This window comes from Thamnophis elegans, chromosome 11, assembly GCF_009769535.1.
Source record: "Thamnophis elegans isolate rThaEle1 chromosome 11, rThaEle1.pri, whole genome shotgun sequence".
NCBI lineage: Eukaryota > Metazoa > Chordata > Lepidosauria > Squamata > Colubridae > Thamnophis > Thamnophis elegans.
In genome coordinates this window covers 30,762,984-30,786,670 of record NC_045551.1, presented here as the reverse complement: position 1 = coordinate 30,786,670, position 23,687 = coordinate 30,762,984, and the positions used below count along the sequence as shown (strand labels likewise).

At 39.0% G+C, this 23,687-nt stretch overlaps 3 protein-coding genes across 4 annotated transcripts in view; 2 read left to right on the top strand and 1 right to left on the bottom strand.

Annotated features, from left to right (window-relative positions):
* Window positions 1-3,013, bottom strand: part of SLC9A7 (solute carrier family 9 member A7) — a 68,433-nt gene extending 65,420 nt beyond the window's left edge. Inside the window, exon 1 of one of the 2 annotated variants that reach the window (XM_032226373.1) lies at window positions 2,510-3,013. In XM_032226373.1, coding sequence (XP_032082264.1) covers window positions 2,510-2,948 — 439 coding nt within the window. In that variant the 5' untranslated portion in view covers window positions 2,949-3,013. The remainder of the gene's footprint in view (window positions 1-2,509) is intronic. The other variant, XM_032226372.1, reaches the window with a different exon arrangement.
* Window positions 3,014-8,469: 5,456 nt separating this feature from the next.
* Window positions 8,470-18,371, top strand: RP2 (RP2 activator of ARL3 GTPase). The gene is made up of 5 exons (XM_032226724.1): window positions 8,470-8,783; window positions 12,008-12,673; window positions 14,157-14,271; window positions 16,245-16,330; window positions 17,138-18,371. The coding sequence occupies exons 1-5, from the start codon at window positions 8,649-8,651 to the stop codon at window positions 17,219-17,221; spliced, it is 1,086 nt and encodes a 361-aa protein (XP_032082615.1). The 5' UTR covers window positions 8,470-8,648; the 3' UTR covers window positions 17,222-18,371.
* Window positions 18,372-23,138: 4,767 nt separating this feature from the next.
* The window catches only part of JADE3 (jade family PHD finger 3), a 31,948-nt gene continuing 31,399 nt past the window's right edge, over window positions 23,139-23,687 (top strand). The window contains exon 1 of the mRNA XM_032226396.1: window positions 23,139-23,481. The gene's annotated coding sequence lies outside the window, so the exon portion shown is untranslated. The remainder of the gene's footprint in view (window positions 23,482-23,687) is intronic.

Here is a 23,687-nt window from a genome sequence, read left to right as displayed (position 1 = left end):
GTTGCAGATTATTCTAATCAGATCCCAGAAGAGCAACTTCTCTAAAAAATGGACAAAAAGGCAATTTTAAGAAGGTCTCCAATCTTCATGGAGGAGAAAAAAAGTTTATTATTTGTGATTGCTCACTATAGGAAGTCTATATAGTGAAGCAATCACCTTGAGGACTAGGATCATGTTCACCCTCAACCCTAAAATATCAGTGGGAGACACTGGTCCAGTTATACTCAATCCAGCCACATGATGATCATGATGGAAAATGGATTCCTACATGTGCCCTCTGTCCTCATGAGGAAAAATGGGATATAAATCCAGTGCATGAATGATTTAATTAAGCCGTTTCCTACAAAGTTGTACACACAAAGCCAGAAAAACAAGAGATGAAAATGGTAAATAATAAAAGGAAAAGTATTGCTGAGCTGACGGTGCTTATTTCTGAAGCAGCTAGGCAGGATTATACCAGGTTCTGATCTGTTTTTCAAGATCTGCAGGGATCTGGGGCATTAAAAAAAAGCAGCTCCAGTATCACACAGTAATGCAGCAAGGAACAAGTGACTAAGGAGAGAGTCAAAACTGAGAAACCTCAGAAGAGGAAAATTCCATAACTTTTTAAACAGTTAACTTTTAAGAAGGCACTGAGTAGCCATTGGAAAAGAAACATGTTTTTTTGCTCTGGGTAAACATCCATTGGTAGATCTTTACCAGAATATGCATCTCTATCAGAGAAAGTTAAACAGAGACAGTTGCCAATTTTAGGTCTTTTTTTCCCTATGCCAGCTACCAACATTAAACACAAATCTTAAAAGGTGATCCAAATTTGAATACTGCAAATAAGGCTTGAAAAGCACAAATCATCACAAGGTTACATGCTGTCACTGTAGATTCAATACAGTCCTCTGCATCACTCATTAATCAAATCTGGCAGGCATTGAACTGATCACAAGCCTGTGCTACATCCGATGGCAGGAACAAATAAATCCCTGGTCTCATTTTTACTTTGTTGTGCATCCTGAAACCCCTTGAAGGGTACACTGTTCATTTGGTTGCCTAATCACTCACAATGGACACAATGATACATTGTGTAATCTTTCCTAGTATAAGTATAATCTTTATTGTCATTGTACTTAAATACAACAAAATTGGTTATCTAGTATCTAGAACTAATAACTAGTTACTAGTACTAGTAACTAGTATCTAGTTCCAGTACAATCAGAGAGGAAAAAACAGCACTAAAAGCCAAAGATTAACACATAAACACACAGAGCTGGTTGATCGGGAAAAAGGCATCCCCATTTAAAGGTTTGTTTCACCTTCTACAAATTTCAAGGTATCAATAACAAAAAAAAGTTCCATGTGTATGGTGCAGAAATAAGGTACATGGTAGTCAAAGGTAGCATATCACAAGCCACAATTCAAATATTAACTATAGGGCACTGACCACAACTTCCACCCCGCATCTTTATTTGTTTCATTAATGAACAACTGTCATGATAGGACTTGAAAATTTAACGTAGATATATTTTAGAATACTATAACACATCTCTAAGATGATTATTTAACTAGTAACAGCATCCAAAAAGGTACAGTTCATATTACTTTTTATTATGTAAAAGGAAAGAATGATGATCCTTTGATATAATATAAAACGCATATCACAAGAAAGAAATAATAGAATATCCATTGAGAGAGCTCCCTTTACAACCTTTCACACATTGGAAGAGGGGGGAAACTACACCCAATAATGCCATTGAATTTTCTTGAGCAAAAGAACACCTGGCAATACCCAAATTTTAGGATATTCTACCCTCTTCTCAAGCCTGTAAGAGGATCAAATATTGAACAGGAGCGTACTGCGATTGATGCAGCAAGTGAATTAAATGACTCTTAGCAGAAAGGTGTGGAGAGAAGAGTTTAATCTCCCAAGTAAAGAAGGAGAGGAAAATCATGTGACCATGAGAACCGTTTATCCTCCCTATAGAATATTTATCTCCATTAATCTTCCTAATACAGACAGATAAAATATTTGTGCGGGTAACAAAGCAAAAGATGCAAGAGGTTCTGTTGTCCCCCCCCCCCCCTTGTTAGAGATCATATTGCCAGTTCCTATTCAAAGGCCAAGACAGGGCGGACACACCAGGTAGAACTGGAAAATATTCATCCTGAAATTAATACCGATGTGTTGAAAAGTCATCAGTGAAGAATGAAGCCACACCAAGTATTTGGGGGAGGAAGGGAGGAACAGGAGTGACCGTGAACCGGCGCACTCGCAAAAAAACCCCAAAAACAAAACAAAACAAAAACCTCCAGTTTGTCATTTGTTCCCTGCGATCTGTCAAATAAGCCAAAGGGGGGGGGGGGAGGCTTTCTAGAGACACAGAGAGACGTGCGCACATGTATTTAGATGCCCGCCCACCATTTATTACTTTCAAATACAAAACTGGTACCGGTCTTTAGCGGCGGTCCTGAAGAACCGGTCTGCAGCAGCGGGAATGCCCAGATGCCTGCGACTCACCGTAGATCATGGCCAGGCCGGTCTCATGGAGGAAGCGGACCCGGCGATGCTTGAAAAGCCAGATGGTGAGAATAGTCAGGGTGAGGAGAAGAATGAACGTCAGGAGGCTCACGCTGTCTTGCCGGTGGCTCTCCTCCGCTTCTTTCTCCGTGGTGATCTCCTCCATGGCGCTGCTGCTGCCCCGTTCTCCCAGGCACAGCCCGGGGACTGGGCAGAGGACGAGAAGCAGGAGCCGCAGACGCGTCATGGCAGGCTCCCCTGGAGCACCACCGCTCGTGCCCGCCTGCGTCCTCTCGGCGCGCCGAGCTTCCTGCCAGCAGCCACTGCAGCAGCCAGGCGGGCTCCGCTCGGGCGACGGTGCTGGGCGCTCAGGCAGGTGCATGTGACTCCGGCAGGCAGAATCGCCCAACTCCACCCCTCGGCGTCGCAGCTCCGGCATTAAGTTTGCCGAGAGGCGCTCTCCCGCCTCGTTTCTTAAAGGCTGGCCACGCTTAGGGCAGCGCGCCGCCTTCGCTCCCTCCCTCCCGTTGCACAGGGGCGGGATCTATGCTTGCAGCAGAAAGAGGCCATAGAGTGGGCTGCACCATTGCAGGCTGCGGGCGGGGGGGTGGATCGCTCTCCTTGATGCTCTCCTTTATTCAAAGCGATATTAGAAAGCTAGCGTAAGGCGAGTCCGAGAAATGGGTCTTCGATAGTTGCACCGCTCGCTGGAATTACATAGAGAATTGTAGTCGCGTTTCAAAATAGAATCCCAAACCTTCACATTAAAGAGGCTGTTCGATCCCTCTTTTATTCGGCTGAGGGAGCTCTGTTAGTTCGGAATAAACTGGCTGCGAGTGAGGTTCGTCTTCACTTGCTACTCCGGAGGGCATTCTGCTCTTGTGGCTTTTGCCCTCTTTCCCCAATTCCAAGGGAAAAGTAAAAGACGCGGATGAACCAGGAAATTACGGCAGGCCAATTTGGTACTGTCAATAATCCAGCCTCAAACCGAGGTCCTAAAACAAAGTTGATCATCTCCAGTTATTCTGCTCTGTGACTTGAGTTTGCATGACCTAGTTACAAGTTAGCGTACCAAGCTGTAGCTTATTTCATTGCGTGTTCATCCAATCTTATGTGGTCAATTATGACTTGGAAAGTAGTTCAAACCCAGAAAAATTTGGAAAACCATGGTTTATTCTGGGGAGGCAGGTTGTGTGAATGCAATTAGGATGGTATTAGTGGCTGCGACTGATAGGAATCACCACTGGGCACAAGATTGTCCCTTCTGCACACACATTTACTTGGGAGTAGGCAATATTTAAGACTTATATAAACGGGATTTTGCTACATAGATTTGTGTACTGCAGTCCTTAAAGTCTCTGCTTCACCAAGTCTCTTCAAAATACTGGGAAATTTTCTAATTTGTTTTTCAGGTGCAGTATTTTCACATAAAATATATTTAAAACAAAGTAAAATTTAAAACATTGGTAAAAGAAAGCTCAGAATTGTGTTGGTTGGAAACATGCAAAATAAGTCTTCATCCTGCAGTGGATAAACAATGGCTAAAATGATGATTAAATGTTTACATAACTACTTCAAATTAACATTGTAAATAAAATTATTCAAAACAGCAATCCCTTGAAAATTAAATATAAACAATGCTAACTGCACATAAAATATCTTAAGTTTTCTCCTGATACCAACTGTGATGCGAAGGTTTGGTTCAACTACTGGTCTCAGCTTCAGTCTTGATCTATCAGTTAAGAATAATTATGCTCAGAGGATATAATTGCCAAGAGTTTTGCTATAATAATTATCAGACATCTAAACACTCAAAGTATTAGACAAATGGAAAATATTATTCATAGTACACTCCTTTGATTGCAATTCTGAGGCAAGTATCATTGAGTCTGCTTTCTGGTAAGTGTACATAGAACCACAATTAGGTAAATTAGCTAGTTCAGATTTGCGTTTTTTTCCATGTCATCATTTTAAACTTCTTGATTATTTTGTATTTTGTGTTATCATCAACTGGGCTAATTAATTCCTCAGAGACTTTTTTTTTAAAGAAGAAGAATAATGTTTACTTCCCTGTCTGTTGAAAACAGTCATATTAACCAGGAATCAATTCAACTCCTTGACAAGAAGCCATTTTCGAGGAAAGTTATTGGGTAGGAGATTGCACAATAGCTTCAGAGGACCCTGGATGAAACTGATTATCTAGACCCATTTCAGTTTATTTCAGGCCTGGGTATGGGACTCAAATAGCATTGGTTGTACGTTTGGATGACCACTAGCATGAGTGGGATAAGATTAACACTTCCATCCTTATTCTCCTTGACTTCTCAGTGGCTTTTGATACCGTGGCATCCTTTTCAAACCATGGCATACTTTTGAACCAGGGAATTTTTTTTTAGGGTTTGATACTCTTTCCAGTCCTGTTCAACATCTACATCACAGGTATCAAACTCGCTGCATCATATTGCCGTCGTGATGTTTTTTTGTTTTTCCCTTTGTGGAACTGGGGTGGGCATGGCTAGCATGTGACACATCCAGCCTGAAGGCTGCCAGTTTAACATCCCTGATCTACATGAACTCACTTGGTGAGGTATTATCAGTATGCTGGAAATAGCAGTAGACTTAGCAATAGCAGTAGACTTATATACCGCTTCATAGGCCTTTCAGGCCTCTCTAAGCGGTTTACAGAGAGTCAGCATATTGCCCCCAACAATCTGGGTCCACCAGCTGCAGTGGAATTCTAATTTCAAGAACAGAAAGGTCACAAATAATCAAGAGACAATTTCCTTTTATTAAAATCAACTAAGCATTTTGGATCATCTTGAAATTAATTCACAGAAAAAAAGGAATAATCATATTTAGTTACATCCTTGTTAGTTACATACATGTTAATTAGACCAGCGGTCCCCAACCCCTGGTCCATGGACTGGCACTGGTCCATGGCCTGCCAAGAACCAGTCTGCACAAGCAAGCAAAGCCCCATTCTTGCACATGCGGAACCATGAGGAAACCACTCCCCCACCTGGTTTGTGGAAAAACTGTTCTCCAATGAACAGTTGAACGGCATCCAAAAGGTCAGGGGCCTCTGGATTAGACTAAAGAGGCTGGGATCTGGGACTACAATACCATGAGATTGGGATGACTGTTTTCTTCCTTTGTCTTTGGGAGTCAAACCACCTCCTTTTTATTTATTTAAGGTGCTGCTTTACAAAAGAAAACCTATTTATATCAAAGAGAAGGGGTATCTTGACACAAACCACTTTTCTAATATTGCACTTAAGAGCTGTTACAATTTTCTTCTCCTTGATTTTAACAGGACTAAATTATAAATTGTATGCTATTCATATAGGATGTTGTAATTTATTCTGCAGCAAGAAAAGAATTAGAAACCTTTAATGAATTAATATGATTCAAATATATTTTTCATGTTACACTGTCTTCTCAACATGCAAAAAAATAAGTAGCAAATTACCACAGCATATGTGAATTATATTTCAATTATTTATTTTAATGCATATACAGACACATACATCTTGAATTCAGATGTACTTATGGTTAGTAACTTGTTTGGATCTGAAAGTGAGCCATCAGACTTGCTTGGTACTTGAATGATAGACCACCAGGAGATGCTACAGACATATGTTAGAGAGGGAAGAAAATCTCTGGAGAAGGAAATAGCAAGAAGACTGTGTGGCTTTTGATACCGTGGCATCCTATTTTTTTTGTATTTATTAGACATTTATAGGCCGCCCTTTTCCCTGAGGGGACTCAGGGCGGCTTACAGTCAAAAAGGAAAGGGAGTGTAGGACAATACAAAAAGAAATGTGCACAAAAGTAAATTAAATAGTAAAACTCAACATTCACTCAACATTCGGGAGGGGCAAAAGTAAACTTATCCCCAGGCCTGACGGGCTAGCCAGTTCTTGAGGGCTGTGCGGAAGGCCTGGACGGTGGTGAGGGTACGAATCTCCACGGGGAGATTGTTCCATAGTGTCGGAGCCGCAACAGAGAAGGCTCTCCTCCGAGTAGTCGCCAGTCGGCACTGACTGGCGGATGGAATACGGAGGAGGCCAACTCTATGCGATCTGATGGGACGCAGGGAGGCAATTGGCAGAAGGCGGTCTCTCAAATAGCCAGATCCACTACCATGGAGCGCTTTATAGGTGGTGAGTAGAACCTTGAAGTGCACCCGGAGATCGACAGGTAGCCAGTGCAGCTCACGGAGGATCGGTATTATGTGGGCGAACCGTGGTGCGCCCACAATCACTCGCGCGGCCGCATTCTGGACTAGCTGAAGTCTCCGGATGCTCTTCAAGGGCAGCCCCATGTAGAGCACATTACAGTATTCCAGCCTGGAGATCACAAGGGCTCGAGTGACTGTTGTGAGGGCCTCCCGATTCAGGTAGGGCCGCAACTGGCGCACCAGGCGAACCTGGGCAAATGCCCCCCTGGTCACAGCTGAGAGATGGTGGTCAAAAGTCAGCTGTGGGTCCAGGAGGACTCCCAAGTTGCGGGCCCTTTCTGAGGGGTGTAAGTTTTGTCCCCCCAGCCTGAGTGATGGTATGTTGGTCAAATTTTTGGGAGGGAAACACAACAATTTAGATTGTGATAAGCAGCTGAGATTTAGCTTAAGGCTTTAAACTTTGTTTGCTTCTGATTAAGTATACACATGACTGTTTTCTTAATTCTTCACACACTTTTAATAGGTACTTTATATTTCAAAACCATTGAGCTAGCCAGCATACAAATTTAATAAATAAAATACTGTCTGATCATCTCAGCTGCCTAGCAAAATATTGGCCAATGCCAATATAAAGTGTGCACAAGGGATTTTAGTTCTGTAGATTTACTAGAGTAGTAGGAATTTTGTACTACTCATCCTATGAACAATGGAAAGAAGGCAAGGGCAAATCAATTCTGAAAATCTTGCCAAGAAAACTTGAGGGACTTGTCCAGTCAGTTGCTGAAATCAAGACTGACTTGAAGACACAAAGCAAATAAAAACCTATGCTCCTATTGATGATTATGTGCCATCAAGATATTGTTAGCTCTTAGTACCCATAGCTTTTTCTCCATGATCTGTCCCTAACGTGATCTTCCCAATCTTCCATCTATTACCACTGTAACTGAATCCATCCAGTTTACTGCTGGTGATCCTCTTCTACTTGTTACCACTTTTTCTAGCACATAACCTTGTTCAGAGAGCTGGGTCTTCACATAATGTGTCCAAAGTAGAATAATTTGATCCTGGTCATTTGTGCCTCAAATTAAAATGCTGGATGGAATGTTTATCTTAATAACATATATAGAGCAACTTTTTCTATTTCCTTAGAAGTCCCATCATATTCAGCAGAAGCCTCTTCCCAAGTAAGGAGGCATGAAAAAAAACTTTTTGCTGACAGTATTCCGCCAGAACATCCATCTTGGTAACAAAAAACTTCCTGGTACTGTCTAGACAAGAGATTAAATCTTTATAGGTCATGCAATAAATATGATAAAATAGCCGACCATTCCAGTTAGTAGCATAATCCACAATACTTTACACCCAGGAAAGAAGGGATTCGTAGGTTCACGTGCAGATGATCTTTAAGGCTGGTAACACTCTTCCTTGTACATCAGCAGAATGCTTTTTCGCCGCACTGAGCAACCTGCGTGCACACCCTACTCGAGGCTTAGGAGCGACGTACGTTTTCAACTCGCTCATTAGACCACCCCCCCACGAAGCAAAAGCAACGAATCTGGGAGCGCACGCGCAGAATGGCGAAAACGCCTCGTTCTTTTATACACACAATTCTTTTCCCGGCTTCCAGCATACGGGAGTCACAGCGAGCTGCGGGGTCGACGACGCGCTTCGTTATTTGTCAGCGAACCAGATTGGCGGAAATCTTTGACATGCGATGGTGATTGGGAAAAACGCCGGGAAGGGAGGAGCCGCGGTCGCCATGGGAGACGGGTGAGGGAGAAGCCGGAAGCAGGAGCTTTAAGTAGTGGGTGGGGCGTATTCAGTTATATTTCCTTCGCGGGAGCCGCTGGGGCTGTTTGGACTGGAGGGAGGGGCAGTGAAGGGAAGGTGTTTGCGGTGCCCGTTGTGTTGTGTGTGTGTGTGTGTGTGTGTTCGTGTTCTGAGGTGAAAGAACAGATCATGGGCTGCTTCTTCTCCAAGAGGCGGAAGCAGGCCAAAGAGGCAAAGGCTGGCGCGGAGAGCGGAGATCGGAATGGCTCTCTGTCCGCCGAGGCCGACAAACAGCCACAGTATAGTTGGGACCAGCGAGCCAAGGTAACCGCGATTTCCTCCTCTGAAAGCGGCTGTCCTTGGGGTGGGTGGTGGGTGGGGGTTCTCTGCTGAGCGCACAGGGCTACTTCCTCTTCTTTGCTGGCTGTGTTTGCACAATATATTGGGATACATGGGGCTTGGCTGGTGGTGTGTCGCGCGAGCCCTCGCCAGTTTGACTAGATCACGGATCAGTGTATCGTGTGAACCCAATCGAGTTAATCCCGTTTCCTGCGAGAGAATATGTTGGGAGACACCAACCGTTCCTTTGAATTAATATAAATATTTGTAGCTTGGGTTTTAGATTTTTGGCACTGGTTTCCTCTCCAAGCTTGTTTCAATTTACTTTCTGAACGTCTCGTTACCAGACTAGGTAACCTCATCCTCAAGACTGTCTTGTCCTATTCTCCTGTTCTTCCAGGAACTGTTTCCTCTCTCGTTCCAAAGAGATTTTCCTAACTTCGGGTTTCCTCAAACGGATAGGATACCATTCTCGCTTTGTTGGGAGAGGAACTCTCAAAAATATTCATTGTTGATTATGCTGAATGAGGATTCTGGGTGTTGTGCTGGATTTGGGGGAGTTTGCTTTTTAGCCCATCTGGCACCCCACCATCATCTTTTGCAATGTTTTTGGTTGCCTGCTTGGTCTTGTCATTTTATTTCTGTAAACTGCAAGTGTTGCTTGTGTGGCGAATAGGCATTATTTGCAGCCTCTTCAAGATTTGAAAGGTTGGTTATTCCTGTCATCTCAAAAGATGTGTGGTTAGATATTCTTTACCAGTCTTTAACCATCCTGGTGAATTTGAAGAATTGTGGTGAGCTTTCTCCTCTGTGCAGTATGGCGCTTTCCAGCTTCTGGAAGCTGGATTTGGGCTTCCTTGGGCAGATAAATGGTATTTAAATTAGATTATTATAATGTATTTCTGCATGGGTGTCATAGATCAATATAGCTGCAAAGTTAGAGATACTGAAAGATATTGAATTTTTTTAAAAAAAATCAGGGAGCCTTTGGAGGAAATGGGTGTTAAGCCATATTTTTGAAGTGTAGATAAGTTGGTGAAAATAGCACAATTAGTTTAGCATTGCTACAACCTTTCTTGTTGACTTCTGTTTCGTCAATTATAATTTAGTGGACTTGGTAAATACTTAGTGATAGTTCAGAGCACATCAATGTATTCTTGTGTACATAATCTAAGATGTAATGATCTTCCATTGTTTTCTATCTAGATATCTCTTGTGTATAAAGAATGAGACTGCGGGTATTCCCAGAGGTTCTCTCTCTCTTTTTCATAAGTGAAGCTGTATGGAATCCTCCCTTTCAAGATACATAACACAAACCTGGGAGTTTTTTCCCCTTTAAGAGAGGGCCACCTTCAATTGTCCTTTACATTTGGTGCCTAAGGAAACTTGGAAACATTTTTTGACTCATTTCCTTGAGTTATGAAAATAACTTCTCTATAATTTGCAATGACCAAAGGCTGGAAGTTTTAGGGACTTCCACCTTCATTTTGGGGTGGGGTTATAGCTTTATTTGTCGTATTTATGAGTTGCTTGCTCCATTGAGTTGAATTGAACTTATCACCTTGGGATTTCCCTGTGATTTTCATTCCAGGGACAATTAGGCCACATATGGAATAATTTTCATGGCTACATGACTTCTTTCACCTATTTTTTGAAATTATGGGAGCACAAAATGTTTAAAAATGAAATAAGAGAATTTTGAATTAAAAACAAATTGCAGAAATTAATTGTGCCTTTAAATTTTTATATTTCAAATGCCATTTTGTATCAACTGGTGCGTTAGAATGTTATGCCAAGTAATAAATTTAACTTGTCTTAATATTAGGAAGAATTGAAATTAAGTTAGATGAGGTTTTATAATAAAACATTTTAATGGGGACTACAAATATTACACAATTGATAATTTAATTTTGGTTGTGATATCCATTTAAAGGTATGCTTAGCTTTTTCCCCCGTGAAATGATGGGGAACATTTTGACATTTGAGGAATCTAAACTGAATTGAAATGCTACTTTAAAAGATGATAACATGTGGAACTATACTGTTCTGTCATTATTTGCACAATCCTGCCAATTTTAACGAACAGCTTTGCTTGTGTTTTCAGATTAGGTCAATTAGTTGTGACACAGCTTCTCAATTCTATTTGGCTTAATTTTAATTAGCACCCACTATTTTCCTGTTTTTTATCTTGGATGTGCAATGAAGTGTGAGAAACTCTGAATTTTATTTTTTATGTGGCTAAATATTTTTTCAGTATTCTCTAGGAATGGAATATGTGATATAATTTCTGAAAATATACTTGAATTATATGCAGTGTCTAGAACAGAGGTGTCAAATGTGCATCATCATGTGACATATCGTAATTCCCCCCCCTTCACTAGAACAGGGGTGGGGGTGGCCAGCATGTGATGCCTTTGACATATATAGGTCTAGAACCTATATTATGTAACTATGGCTCACTACTTAATTAAATCAAATAACACATTTTAAGACAAATTGTTATACTTTTCTGATAAAATCCATATTTTTAAATGTAAATGTTTAATGAAGTGCTTCAATATTATATATAGAAGTACAATTCTTATTACCATCTTGCAAGAAATCTTTTATATCAATAAATGTAAACCACTAAAACTGACAAGTGCAAAAGATCAGATTCACACATGGTTAAGTTACAGTGATTTATTGCTAAAAGCCTATGCCCAGGAATCTTCTCAATTAACAGTCAATACTGGTTAGACATAAATAAGAGTCCATGGCTCTCAAGCATGATTGGACTTAATTTGCTTGTGGCTACATAGGATTCTAAGCTGATCCCCCTTTTCACTGCCTCCAGGTTCCCCCATGTCTTCTACGAAATATTTGATTTTCTTTTTACGCTGTGCTGTCACTCTGTAATTGAATAGTATTTCACCAATCAATAGCATATTTGAACTATCATATACAATACTGTATTGATTAACAATTTATAAGCTCTTAATAGAAGTTCTCTGACTAAAAAACCCCATTTCCTTCAGTTTCCCCAACAGTGGAATAGAAATTATGACTATATTAAGAGAGGAAATAAAATAACATTGATGCTAGATACTTTGCATAATATAGTATGGTAAATATTGATTCTAAATTTTTTCCATACTTGAAATGATGGGGAACATTTCATGACTTTTAAGAATATATACCTTGACTATAAAATATTGCTTTTGTTCTAGATTGATCCAAAAGATTACATGTTTTCTGGACTCAAGAATGAAACAGTTGGACGTTTACCTGGGAAAGTTGCAGGGCAACAGTTTGTCATTCAGGACTGTGAGAATTGCAATATTTATATATTTGATCATTCTGCTACAATCACTGTTGACGACTGTATAAACTGCCAAATTTTTCTAGGACCTGTAAAAGGCAGTGTGTTTTTGCGTGACTGCAAAGACTGTAAGTGTGTTGTGGCATGCCAACAGTTTCGTACTCGAGACTGCCGAAAGATAGAAATATTTCTGTGCTGTACCACCCAGCCCATTATTGAATCTTCTACAGGTATGAAATTTGGATGTTTCCAATACTATTATCCAGAGCTGGCTTTGCAGTTGAAAGATGCTGGGCTAAGCATCTTTAACAACACATGGAGCAATATCCATGACTTCACACCAGTTTCAGAAGAAAATAATTGGGGTCTTCTAGCTGAGGATGCTTTAGTTCAAGACTATGTACCGTTGCCGACTACTGAAGAATTAAAAGCCGTGAGGGTTTCAGCTGATGCCAGCAAGAGCATAATTCCAATAACCCTGGGAGGACGCCAAAAAAAAAGTGAGGAATCTTGCTTTGTAGTGTTCTTTGCTGGAGACTATACAACTGCCAATGCAAGGAAGTTAATTGATGAGGTAAGAAGCAATTTGCTATAGTTTATACTTTGGGTTTAAAACTAAAGCTATTTTAAAAATTAAAGTATTACAAATCTGTAGCTTTTAAATGGCTTTTAGAAGGCATAATCAAATCCTGACATAATGCAATTTTGAAATGTGTTCATTTATGTGACTGCCTATGCTTTGCACTCTGAAAATATAACCTGTAGGATGCAACAGGAGAATAATCCAGAGTAAAACTTGAAGATACACATGAGCGTTGCAGAGGGAGAAAAATCCCACTTCATAAATTGAGGTCTGCTGGTACAGCATTAAAGAGAATCTTGTAAAAGTGTTTGTAATATCGTCATGGTAAATGTTTTTCTGTATCTCATTTTTAATTCCGAAAAGATCAGTGGCTGTGTAAAACATGTCAAACCAAGTTCTTTGATCTAAGGTTAGAATAAGAATCTAGTTTTACTGCAAGTGTGCTTTGCTAGGGCAGAAGTAGAAAAAAGAAGAAGAAGAAGGTCCAGGAGCCACATGCAAAAAATTTTACTATCCAGAATGGGAGGAGTTGTATGTTGGATTTTCACTGCCTATTAAAGAGTCTTAAGGCACAAAATAGATACTTAAGCCTTTGCAAATGCTTAAATCTCTTTCCTGAAAGAGCTTTGGTGCTGCTTGTTAGGTTACATTATATTTTACACAAAGCTGGAATGGTCATCACACCAGCAGAAGTTATGCATCCTTGTTTCAAGAAGGAATTGGAAATTTCCAGTCAGTCAATGTCTGACTAACAGTTCTTTAGAATCAGAGTTAGAAGGAATCATATAGATCATTGAGTTCATCCTCCTACTTATGATAAAATTCAAATTAAATAATCTGGGCATTTAAATTTGAATTGTTATACATTGTCATAAATTATTCTCCATTGGACTTAATCTTTCTCACTGATTGATGGTTCATTTTCTTGACTTAGGTCCCATTCAAGCTATTTCTGGATCACATAATGATGCACAGTTCTTTATATGGTTCGATGTTATGTGTTTCCCCCCTTCAATTTATTATGATTTAGAGCAGTAGTCCCCAACCCCCGGTCCGCGGACCGTTGCTGGGCCGTGGAGTACCTGGCACCGGGCCGCGCAGCGGCCGGGGGCCATGATCGCTGCAGCGGCCGGGGGACATGATCGCTGCAGCGCAAAGGCTCCTGGGCCGTGCGCAAAAGCTCCTGGGCCGTCGTCGCGAATGTGTCGTTGCGAACAACGCCCCCCCACCCCTGCGCGCGCTCAGCGGGCCACGGTAAAATTATCAAAGGCTGACTGGTCCGCGGCGATAAAAAGGTTGGGGACCACTGATTTAGAGGATATAGATGGCTTTAAATAATGGGGAAATTGCTATGCAGGAAGAAACATTTGCATAAAAATAAATATTTTGGGTTTTTTAAGGATTATTTCCATATGATGTTTATTAAATTTTTACATATTTCATGTGTATTCCAATTCTTACTGAAATTCAATAGATGACTGGCAAAGGCTTTTGGCTGATACAGACAAAAGAGATTTCAATGAAAGCTGATGATGCTCAACGAGTGTTCCAGCAAAGAGCATTTGAATTCACCCCTTTACTTGACAAAGGTATAATTATTTGAAAAACTAAAACCTTGAAAAATTAAAACTTTTTCTTAAATCCGAATGTAATTCTTAAGGCAGGGGGCAATGAAAATTATACTGAACATACATCTATTTAAAATTGCCTTGTCACCAAGTGGCACATTTCATTTGCTTCCCAACTCAAAAAAGTAAACAGGGAATAAGTATAAACCGACAATATGATGTCCACTTTTTGTACTTTGTCAAGCTAGGCTAGTCAACTCTAGCTGAAATAAATTCTGGAGAACTTCTCCCAACAAATGTGTGCACAGACATATGTACACATGTATTTCCACTTATATACCTGCTAAACGTTGCATTCCAAGAAAACCCAAGTCAAGAAAATAAGGTATAAATAGCTACTTATATTTGTCTATAGAATAAGGTTTATTATTTATGAAATAGATTCCTCCAACAATAAAATCATATTGTCAAATGGAATATTCTCATATGCACTCGCATTCTCTTTCCATCATAAAACTGGGTGTATTTGTGTGTGTATGGAAAGCTACATGGAGATAGGAGAGACTGAATGGAAACAAAACTGGATAGAGATGATATGGAAAAGGATAGGGAAGGGGAAAAAGTATGCCATGTTTCAGCATTACAGGAAAAATTAAATCCACTAGGCAAGCAGCCTCTTCCAAGTGGTAGCTTGTCTTAAAAGACTGATCTTGATGTCTTCAGCCACTTGACCCTCTACCCATTTGCTCAATTTCGGCTATAGCTTATTGTCATGTGACTGTAGAATCAACTTACAGGTAATATTTTGGGGGAGGGGACATAGTTCCTACTAGTAAATATACTTTTTAATAATTAGTCCCTTTTTTCTTTCACAAACATGAGGGATTTACAATGTTTTAATTTATTCTCACCTGTGCTATATACAGGATCTTTGAGCCATCTACAGAATATAAAATATTCAATAACAACTGTACAATAAAACATATAAAATATATACATAAAAGTGACAGGGGAATTGAAAACAAAAGCAGAAACAAAACAAAAAAACCCTCACACTTATCCAATAGTCAACTAGAAAAGGTCTTTGTGAAGAGGTTTCTTCAACAAATGTCTTGGGACAGTAAAATGAGTACCTCATAAACTTCCAGGGGTGATAATTCTATAATGTAGGTGCAACCACATCAAAACCCCATCTGAGAGAATGCAAAATGACATTTGGCAGACATAGCATAGCAGAACTTCCCCCACAATCTCAGCATTTAGTTAGATCTGTAACTAAAGGTGGCTCATCAGGATTATGGTCCCAACATACACATTTTAAGCAAAATCCTGAACATGGTTCAGATTCTAACCTAAAGTGATTCAGTTGCTTCAGCAGAAGTTACAAGACGATACACCTTACTCAGCAATGTGATTACTGCAATCTACATTGCTGCCACTTCTAGATTAAATGGAAGGAAAGTCCCCCTTACATTGTAGTGATGTAAGCATAAATTTGCACATGTAAGTTGTCCCCAAATAGTAACTTGCAAGTCTGGCAGTCAATTATTTGGCAATAGTTTAAAATAAAATAACCTTAATGAGATGTGGTTCCAAAGCTCCTGAAGATTATTCTCAGTGGCTTCATATAAATATTAAATAGTATTAGGGATCAAGTTAGTGCTTTATGACATTCCACAACAGATCTGCCATAGTCAGAAATAAAGCCATTTAGTATTGTTTATGCAAGTAGGAGTCAAATATAGTTAACACTGTATCCTCAATTTATGCAATTCAGAAAGGTACCATAGTTTACAATATCAAAAGTTAATAGGGGACCCATCAGAAAAATAGAGGGTTGTACCTGGTATGTTTTCCCAATATTCCAGAGTAGATTTGGGAGAAGTCTGCAATGTAGAAATGATTATTTTGTTCAGTTTCTTATACTCACAGGCATACAGAGTTGAAGACAACTTAATATCAAAATACTAATTCTTAATTATTCCTTTTCCTAGGTCCTGTTGTTGCTTTAGAGTTTAATGGAGATGGTTCTATAGCAGCCTGTCAAGACATTGTTGTCAATGTCTTTAGTGGAGCTCAGGTGTGTAGTGGTGCAGATTCTCCTTGAAACTGTTTTCTGGAAATTATAGCATGTTTTTCCACTGTACTACTTTCTCCACAGAATTTTACTTTTTAAAAATGAAATTAATTCTGTCCTTTCTTTAGAAACTTGAAAAATATAGGACACATGTATGGTTCTATTTGGTGATAGTAATAAATAAAAATACATCCATACTGCTACTACAAAGTCACATGAATTTTCCTAACTATATCAGGGGTGTCAAACTTGTGGGCCAGATGCATTACACCCTGGCCACGCCTACTCCCAGTTAAGCAAGTGGGGGGGGGAGTCGTGATATGTCATGTGGTGACATGATGCTGCAAGCTTGATGTCCCTGATCTATATTGTCAATATGGGCAATGAAAAATGTTTTAAATTTTTACAGTATTAATATGTTTTGCATTTTTATTATATATTTTATGAATTTGGAATCTTTTAATAAATATATGGTGATTCTCTTAATATTATTCAATTAACTGTGGGTCCATAATTACTGAATATTGAATAATTATGTTAAATTAGTTCTTGAAGTGAATTATCTTATATATTAGCTAGAAGTTACCAAGTCTGTATCATTTAAACAGTCAGATTATATAATTTCAAAGATCTTTTGAAAATGAGCATATATTTCTATTATGTTTGTGTCATTCAATTTGCAGTTTTAGATTAGCATTCTAATCTGAACCAGTTGATTGGCTTATTTAAAAAAAAACAAATTAAAATTCTGGAATAAAACACTTGAATTCTAAATCTTAATTGTGCTTTCTTTTTTATCCTAAAATACAGGTTTTTGTATCTGAGGACAAGTTGTCTGCTTCAAGAGAAATAGAGAGTTTCTATAATTTTGCTGATATGCAGATGGGAATGTGAAAGAAACAAAAGCACCTTACTGAAAAATATCTAATAGTTGAGTCAAGCATTAGGTTTGTACAACACTCTGAATTAAGTGAATTTTTTTTAACCTTTTTTGCCTTTTCCTTTTAATACTGATTTTTCAGTAAAACTATAAAATTTAAGAAACTCTAATCGCTCTTAACTGTAATGTGATTATTTCTTTCCTGCATATTATATTTTAATATAATATTTTCAGCTATAATGGTACACTAGATGGAAGTATAGATGTTAGAAAGCTGGTGCAAATTGAAGATTTTTTATGTATGTTTGTATCTTTGAGCATAAACTCATTTTCACAAGGGCATGTTTTACAACATTGAACAAGCATTACTAACAATTAGTATGTCCTGAAATTTTCAAACATTTCACATGAAATCAATATCATTCAAAAGATTTTAATTCTGGTAGCTTTGTCTTATTATACAAAATTAGCAACAATGAGAAAAATAGTTATTTTAACTTTTGCTCTCAGTCCAACAGTGACTTTCAATTATTTGATTATGCTTGAATGACATAACCATTCAAGAAAAGGCATTTGTGGAAACAGGCAAGATCTTGCTATGGCTTCTGATGAGTATCTTCAACAGAGGATTTTATTGCTGTTGTTACTGAATTTTTGTGGGACTCCTGCTTCAGATTTTTGTATATTTTTTTCCAAATATATTCAGTTCATAAATACAGATCTTATAGAAATGAATGTGACCTGCAGGTCTGATCCCCATTTTACAAATCTTTTTCTGATCCAGAGATACAAGGCTGCTAGAACAGCATTTCTCCCCAGGCTGAACTTTATCTTATTTTCTCAAATAATTTCTTCTTCTTTTACATACTGAATTCCTCTCCAAATACAGGGGAGTGGTGGAGCTCATAAACTGCTTTTGACTGCAAAAAACTGAGAGTAACATTAAGCAAATAGTGATTCTTAGAAGATATTTAAGACAGAACACGGGTCACAGAGGAACTCTAATATCAATATCCACTCATTAACAAACAAGAAACTGAAATGTAGGCATATTACACAGCCTGTTCCACCCAAACTCCATGCACATAATGGAATAACATGATTCTTTCAACTCAAACAGAGGGCACTTCAAAATTTCCTCATAAACTTACTGTTTATTAAATAAAGGTTAAAAAAAAGCATTTACACAAATCTTTTTTCAGTATTTCAGATATATTATCTATACCATTGAAGTGGTTTAAAATGATCCAATATAAATTATGAGAATTAAAAAATAATAATGCAATCAGTTTATCACTTGTTCAGAGTGTAGCAAAATGGTTTTTAGCCATGCTGTAGCTGCCCAGGAGCTTCCTTTAAATAAGAGTAAATGTTGCTGTTTAAGGATTGTACTGCAAATTTACTGATATATGAAAGTTTGATATTTTACACAACTGTAAAATTATTTTCTTTTGTATAGTTAAATGTTTTATATGTAAATACTGGTTTCTTTCTTATATTAGCACTTTATGTTGGATAAAGATTGTGTATAGAATTTTTACCTGTACATTTTAACAGAAAACAACTGTAAGAGGAAAAAAGAGAAGAAAATTTCTGCATTGTGCAGTCAATTTAATCAACGGAAGCATCAGACATTTACTTGTTTTTATATTATCAAAATGGAAGGACTCATGAATTAATTTCTGAATTGTTATGTATTTAATATTGTTTATGAATTGAATTTATTGGTACTATAGAATTTAAGAAAAATTTATACAGTACATTATAGCTTTTATATACAACTTGTCTAGCATTTGTGAAATGTGTTTTATAATAAATACTTAAATGAAAGCTTCCCTTTATTTATGATACATTTTATTTTTAAAAAAAATACTGTGGTCAGTATTGCAGTTAATTCCTAAATTTTTAAGCTTACACAGGCTCAAAATATGATCACAACTCCAGAATTTCAGTTGTAAGTAGTTGCTGTTGTAAATCAAGAACCTATGTGACCGGGCTCAATTTTATGATTGTTTTTACAATAGTGGTAAAGTGAGTCATCATGGCTGTTAAGTGCGTGGGCTGTTAAGTGAATCCAGCATATCCAAGGGGATTTTTTTTTTTGCCAGAAAATAGCAAAAAAAGGTAGCAAATTATAGTCATGTGACTGTGAAATAATGCATCTGGTCATAAATGTCAGTTGGTTGCCAACTGCCCAAAATGCAACATATGACCAGGCAGATGGAGGTGTTGTGGCAATCATAACTTCAAAGATGGGTCATGAGTTGCTTTTTTGAAGTTTAACTGATTTTTAAATAAGGATTATCTGTAATCTTATTGTGTTTATTTTAGATAAGATTTTGTTGGATCTGATGCTGATAATCACACTGTACAAAAACTATTGGGAAGATGTGTAGGTGGCAGAGGTTTAAAGCTTCTTAGAAACTGGGGAAATGACTAAAGGTAGTCCTTGACTTACGAACACAATTAAGCCCAAAATCTCCATTGGTAAGCAAGGCAGTAGAGTGAGTTTGCCCCAATTTACAACTTTTCTTGCCACAGTTGGTAAGTGAATCACTGCAGTTTAGTTAGTAACATGGTTGTTAAGTGAATCTGACTTTCCCATTGACTTCGCTTGTCAGGTCACAAATGGTGATCACATGACCGTGGACACTTGACTATCATAAATACATGCCAGTTGGCAAGCATCCAGGTTTTGATCACATGACCATGGAGATGCTGCAAAGGTCTAAGTATAAAACATGGTCATGAGTTGCTTTTTTCAGTGCTGTTGTAACTTTGAATAGTCACTAAATGAATAGATGTAAATCAAGGGCTAGATATCTGTACTTCAATAATCTTGAAAGTCCTCAGACCATAGGAGCCAGCAAAAATATCTAGTCTTGTCTACTCATTTAATTTTCCCAAGATAAAAATGAAAAAGCAATGAATTTACTAGGTAGGTAACAAGGTTACATCAGAACATCACTGTTTATTTTAAATCTCTCTACTCAAACAGGTAAAAGCAACAGAATAGTACTATAGCTCTTAATTTTCCTAGCATTAGTTAATAAAATAACAATGAACATAGTACTCAGAATAATCCTGATGGCTTTCTCTCAGTATGGTACAAAATCAATGAGTTTTATGTAGGGGAGAGAATAAAAACTTACTTTGGATCTGGATGTGCTGAGTATTTTCAAACTTCAAACAAGACAGTCTGAGATAGTTATGTTTTGCATGTGCCAACTTATATATTTTAAATAGATTGGTTAGATTTATGGAAGGTAAGTTTACACTGGTGATATATCATCCTACAAGTAATTTACTACCAACAAATATGATTGGGAGATGACTGCCATGTTTATATCCTGTTTGAGGATATATTACTGGTTCCTAGATGAGTAGTGTAGCTAATGCTGTAGTAGGTAGTCTTTTGCTTTAATCCAGCAGTTTCCTTTTGGCATTTAAACTTCCATTCACATGTAGGTTAATAAAATGTTTTATAACAGAACGATTTTAATAGTAGCACTATGATATGATGAATAGAGCTATGTGTTTTATCAGAAACACTGGTTGTATGCTATCAAGCTACAAATACAATTTTATGAAAGTATAAAAATTACCATATGGGGAAGTAATTAAAACAGGTTCAGCTATTCTTTATCAATCATCACTCAGAATGGCTGAGAATAATGAGAATTTTGCAAGGTTGAAAATGGTTCTTCCAAATTACGGTAAGTTCTACAACTTTGGATATTGAGTACAAAAACAATACTGCAATAAGTATCCACATGGCTTTGAGAATGTGTCCAAGTCCTGGTAAAGTACGGTATTCTTAGTGTTTCTGGAAATGATTTGCCAGTCTTGCTTTATGTATCTAGCCAAAGAAGCACATATTGGATCAAGTTTTTCTGCCTCAATAAGTCTTCCATCACTACCAGTTTCATTTCATTTTCAAAGTTCTATGGTGTTATTCCAGTTTAATTGCCCACACATCAAATTTTACCTAGTTTCCAAATTAGGTTGATAAATATGATGTATTTTTATAATTCAGCTACTGTATGAGTTCTTTATGCATGAAGTGACTTCATACATAATAGTCTCCTTTTCTACAAATAATTGAACGTGAATCAGCAGCTTTTCCATGTTGCAACAGTTGTTCAAAACAGGGATTATGAAATTGGCACCATGCTGCAAGCTGTTCTAGCATCTCAGATTATGTGACGAAATTGCATTGTATTGGGATATAATAGCACTTCCCTAAATGTGCTAAGATTTGTGTTAACATCAATGATGGGTTTCAATTTTTTTTAGAACCTCTTCTGTAGGTGTGACTGCTCTGTGGGAGTGGCTTGCCGGCCACGTGACCGGGTGGGAGCAGCTTGTCATCTATGTCAGTGTTTTTCAACCACTGTGCCGCGGCACACTAGTGTGCCGTGACATAGTGTAAGGTGTGCCGTGGGAGAATTACTTTATATATGGTCAATATAGGCACAGAGTTAAAAAAATTTAACATTTTCTAATGGTGGTGTGCCTCGTGATTTTTTTTCATGAAAAAAGTGTGCCTTTGCACAAAAAAGGTTGAAAAACACTGATCTATGTGACCAAGTGGAGTGGCTTGGCAGTCATGTGATTGGGTGGGCATGGCCAACTTGTAAAATGTGATGAAACTCATTTAATGCTCTTGCTTAGCAATCAAAATGTTGGCTCAGAAACTCTGGCATTTGAAGCACGCAAGTCTTAAAGCTGTCAAGTTACAAGACCTTTGCACCCCTAACCCTTTAGAAAAAACCCCCAGGGGTGTTCAAACTTGACAGCTTTAAGACTTGTGGACTTCAACTCCCAGAATTCCTCCTCTCACTCTTCATCTTGATGTGCGGATGGGCGAGGGGAGGAAGCTGGAATCGGTTCTAAACAGCGCTGTAGATTTGTGGAACCTCTTCTGTAGAAGAGGTTAGAACTGGCAGGAACCCACCTCTGGTTAACATAAAAGTGCAAGTATTGACTATCAGGCTGTTCAATATATTATCAGTATTAGGATAATGCATAGCAGATACAGTATTAAATGGTTTGTTTATTCAATCATACAGTTGACATATGTAAATTGTTGCTCTATCACAACTCATCCTGTTTCTTCCTAAAATTTCTCTTACTTGAAATGTGTCTTGTCTTCAGAGACTGCAGGAAGATTTATGGATTTTCTAATTTTTTCTACTTGTTTGTCAATTACATAAATATATCCTCAAGTGAAGATCAACTTCTGGTGACTCTATCCAAAGTTTTCTTAGCAATGTTACACAGGTGGTTCGCTATGTCTTTTTGGATTTTTTTTCAACTTCTCATGCTAGGTAACATTAAAACTGTCATGCCATCAAGACATCCAAATAATACCGTTAACTACTGTAGGACTAACTATGCTTACCTTCAAATACTAGCTAAGATTGGCTGGGTATATGGTGCATATTTTCTTTCCAGAATTGCCTGAATATCTTTGGGTGAATTCCACTGCTATTTATTAGCAAAACAAATGCAATTATTTAGCTGCTTCCATGTATACCAACACATTAAGTAGCTTGTTTTGCACTATATTAACTTTAACGTGTACATAAGCATGGTAACATTTCTTTGGTGGAAGTAATGTTATTCTCAACCTACGCGATGGGTAGAACGTGATAAAAAAACCCGCTACGGAGACAAGAGTGTACTGACGACAGTACGACGATTTCCCCAACAATTTAAGGTTTAGAAAAAGAAATGGGGAGTTTAAGAACAAAGATTATCCAAGCTTTGGAAGGCAAAAGCAGATAACGGACCTCTGGAAGTTTGCCCTGCTGGGGATGCTAAGAAACCCGGGGAGCGGCGGAGCGTTTCGCCATGCAGGTGCCAGGCAGCCCGATCGGACTCGACCGCGAGAGAAGAGCCGATCCGCCGCCGCTGCCGGCAGGGTGGGAGAGAAGGGAAGGGGAAGAGGCGGAGCCTGAGAGGCGGCGGTGGTGGTGGCGGCAGCAGTAGTGTCAATAATACAATAGGGCTCTTGTACCGCCGCCTGGCCTGCCAAGAGGGAGACTGCAAGGACAAGGGCCCGCTTCCCCCAGAACGCCAGAGGGAAGAGAGGTCAAGCAGGCGGCATGTTGCTGGGCCCTAGTCAGGGCGGGCAGGCCCCGGGGCAGCGCCGCGCCGACTGAAGGAGGACACCGATGAGCGACTCCAGATAGCAGCAGCCCCAGCAAGACCCGAGTTCCAGGCCTGACGGAGCGTAAACCGTGGTCGCCGCCCGCCCCAGAGCCACAAGGTGAGCTGCGGAAGACAGCCTCTCCCCCCCCCCCCCGAGCCCCGGGCGGGCGGCGAGGTTGTTTGGCGCCACGAGCAGGGCAGGGGCTGGCGCGAGTGCGCTGGAACCACCTCCAGGCGGAGAGACGGAACAAGCGGGGCATCTCCCGGCCGAGGCCGGCTCAGCCGCCGTGATGGAGGGACCGAACTCGGGATGGCGCTTTACCC

What these genes read in the sequence shown, in the direction of transcription:
- RP2 (XM_032226724.1), top strand. Translation starts at nt 8,649, where the DNA reads ATGGGCTGCTTCTTCTCCAAGAGGCGGAAGCAGGCCAAAGAGGCAAAG. An exon ending in CAAGGAAGTTAATTGATGAG is followed by an intron (nt 12,674 to 14,156) that starts GTAAGAAGCAAT and finishes GAAATTCAATAG; the next exon opens with ATGACTGGCAAAGGCTTTTG. An exon ending in CACCCCTTTACTTGACAAAG is followed by an intron (nt 14,272 to 16,244) that starts GTATAATTATTT and finishes TCCTTTTCCTAG; the next exon opens with GTCCTGTTGTTGCTTTAGAG.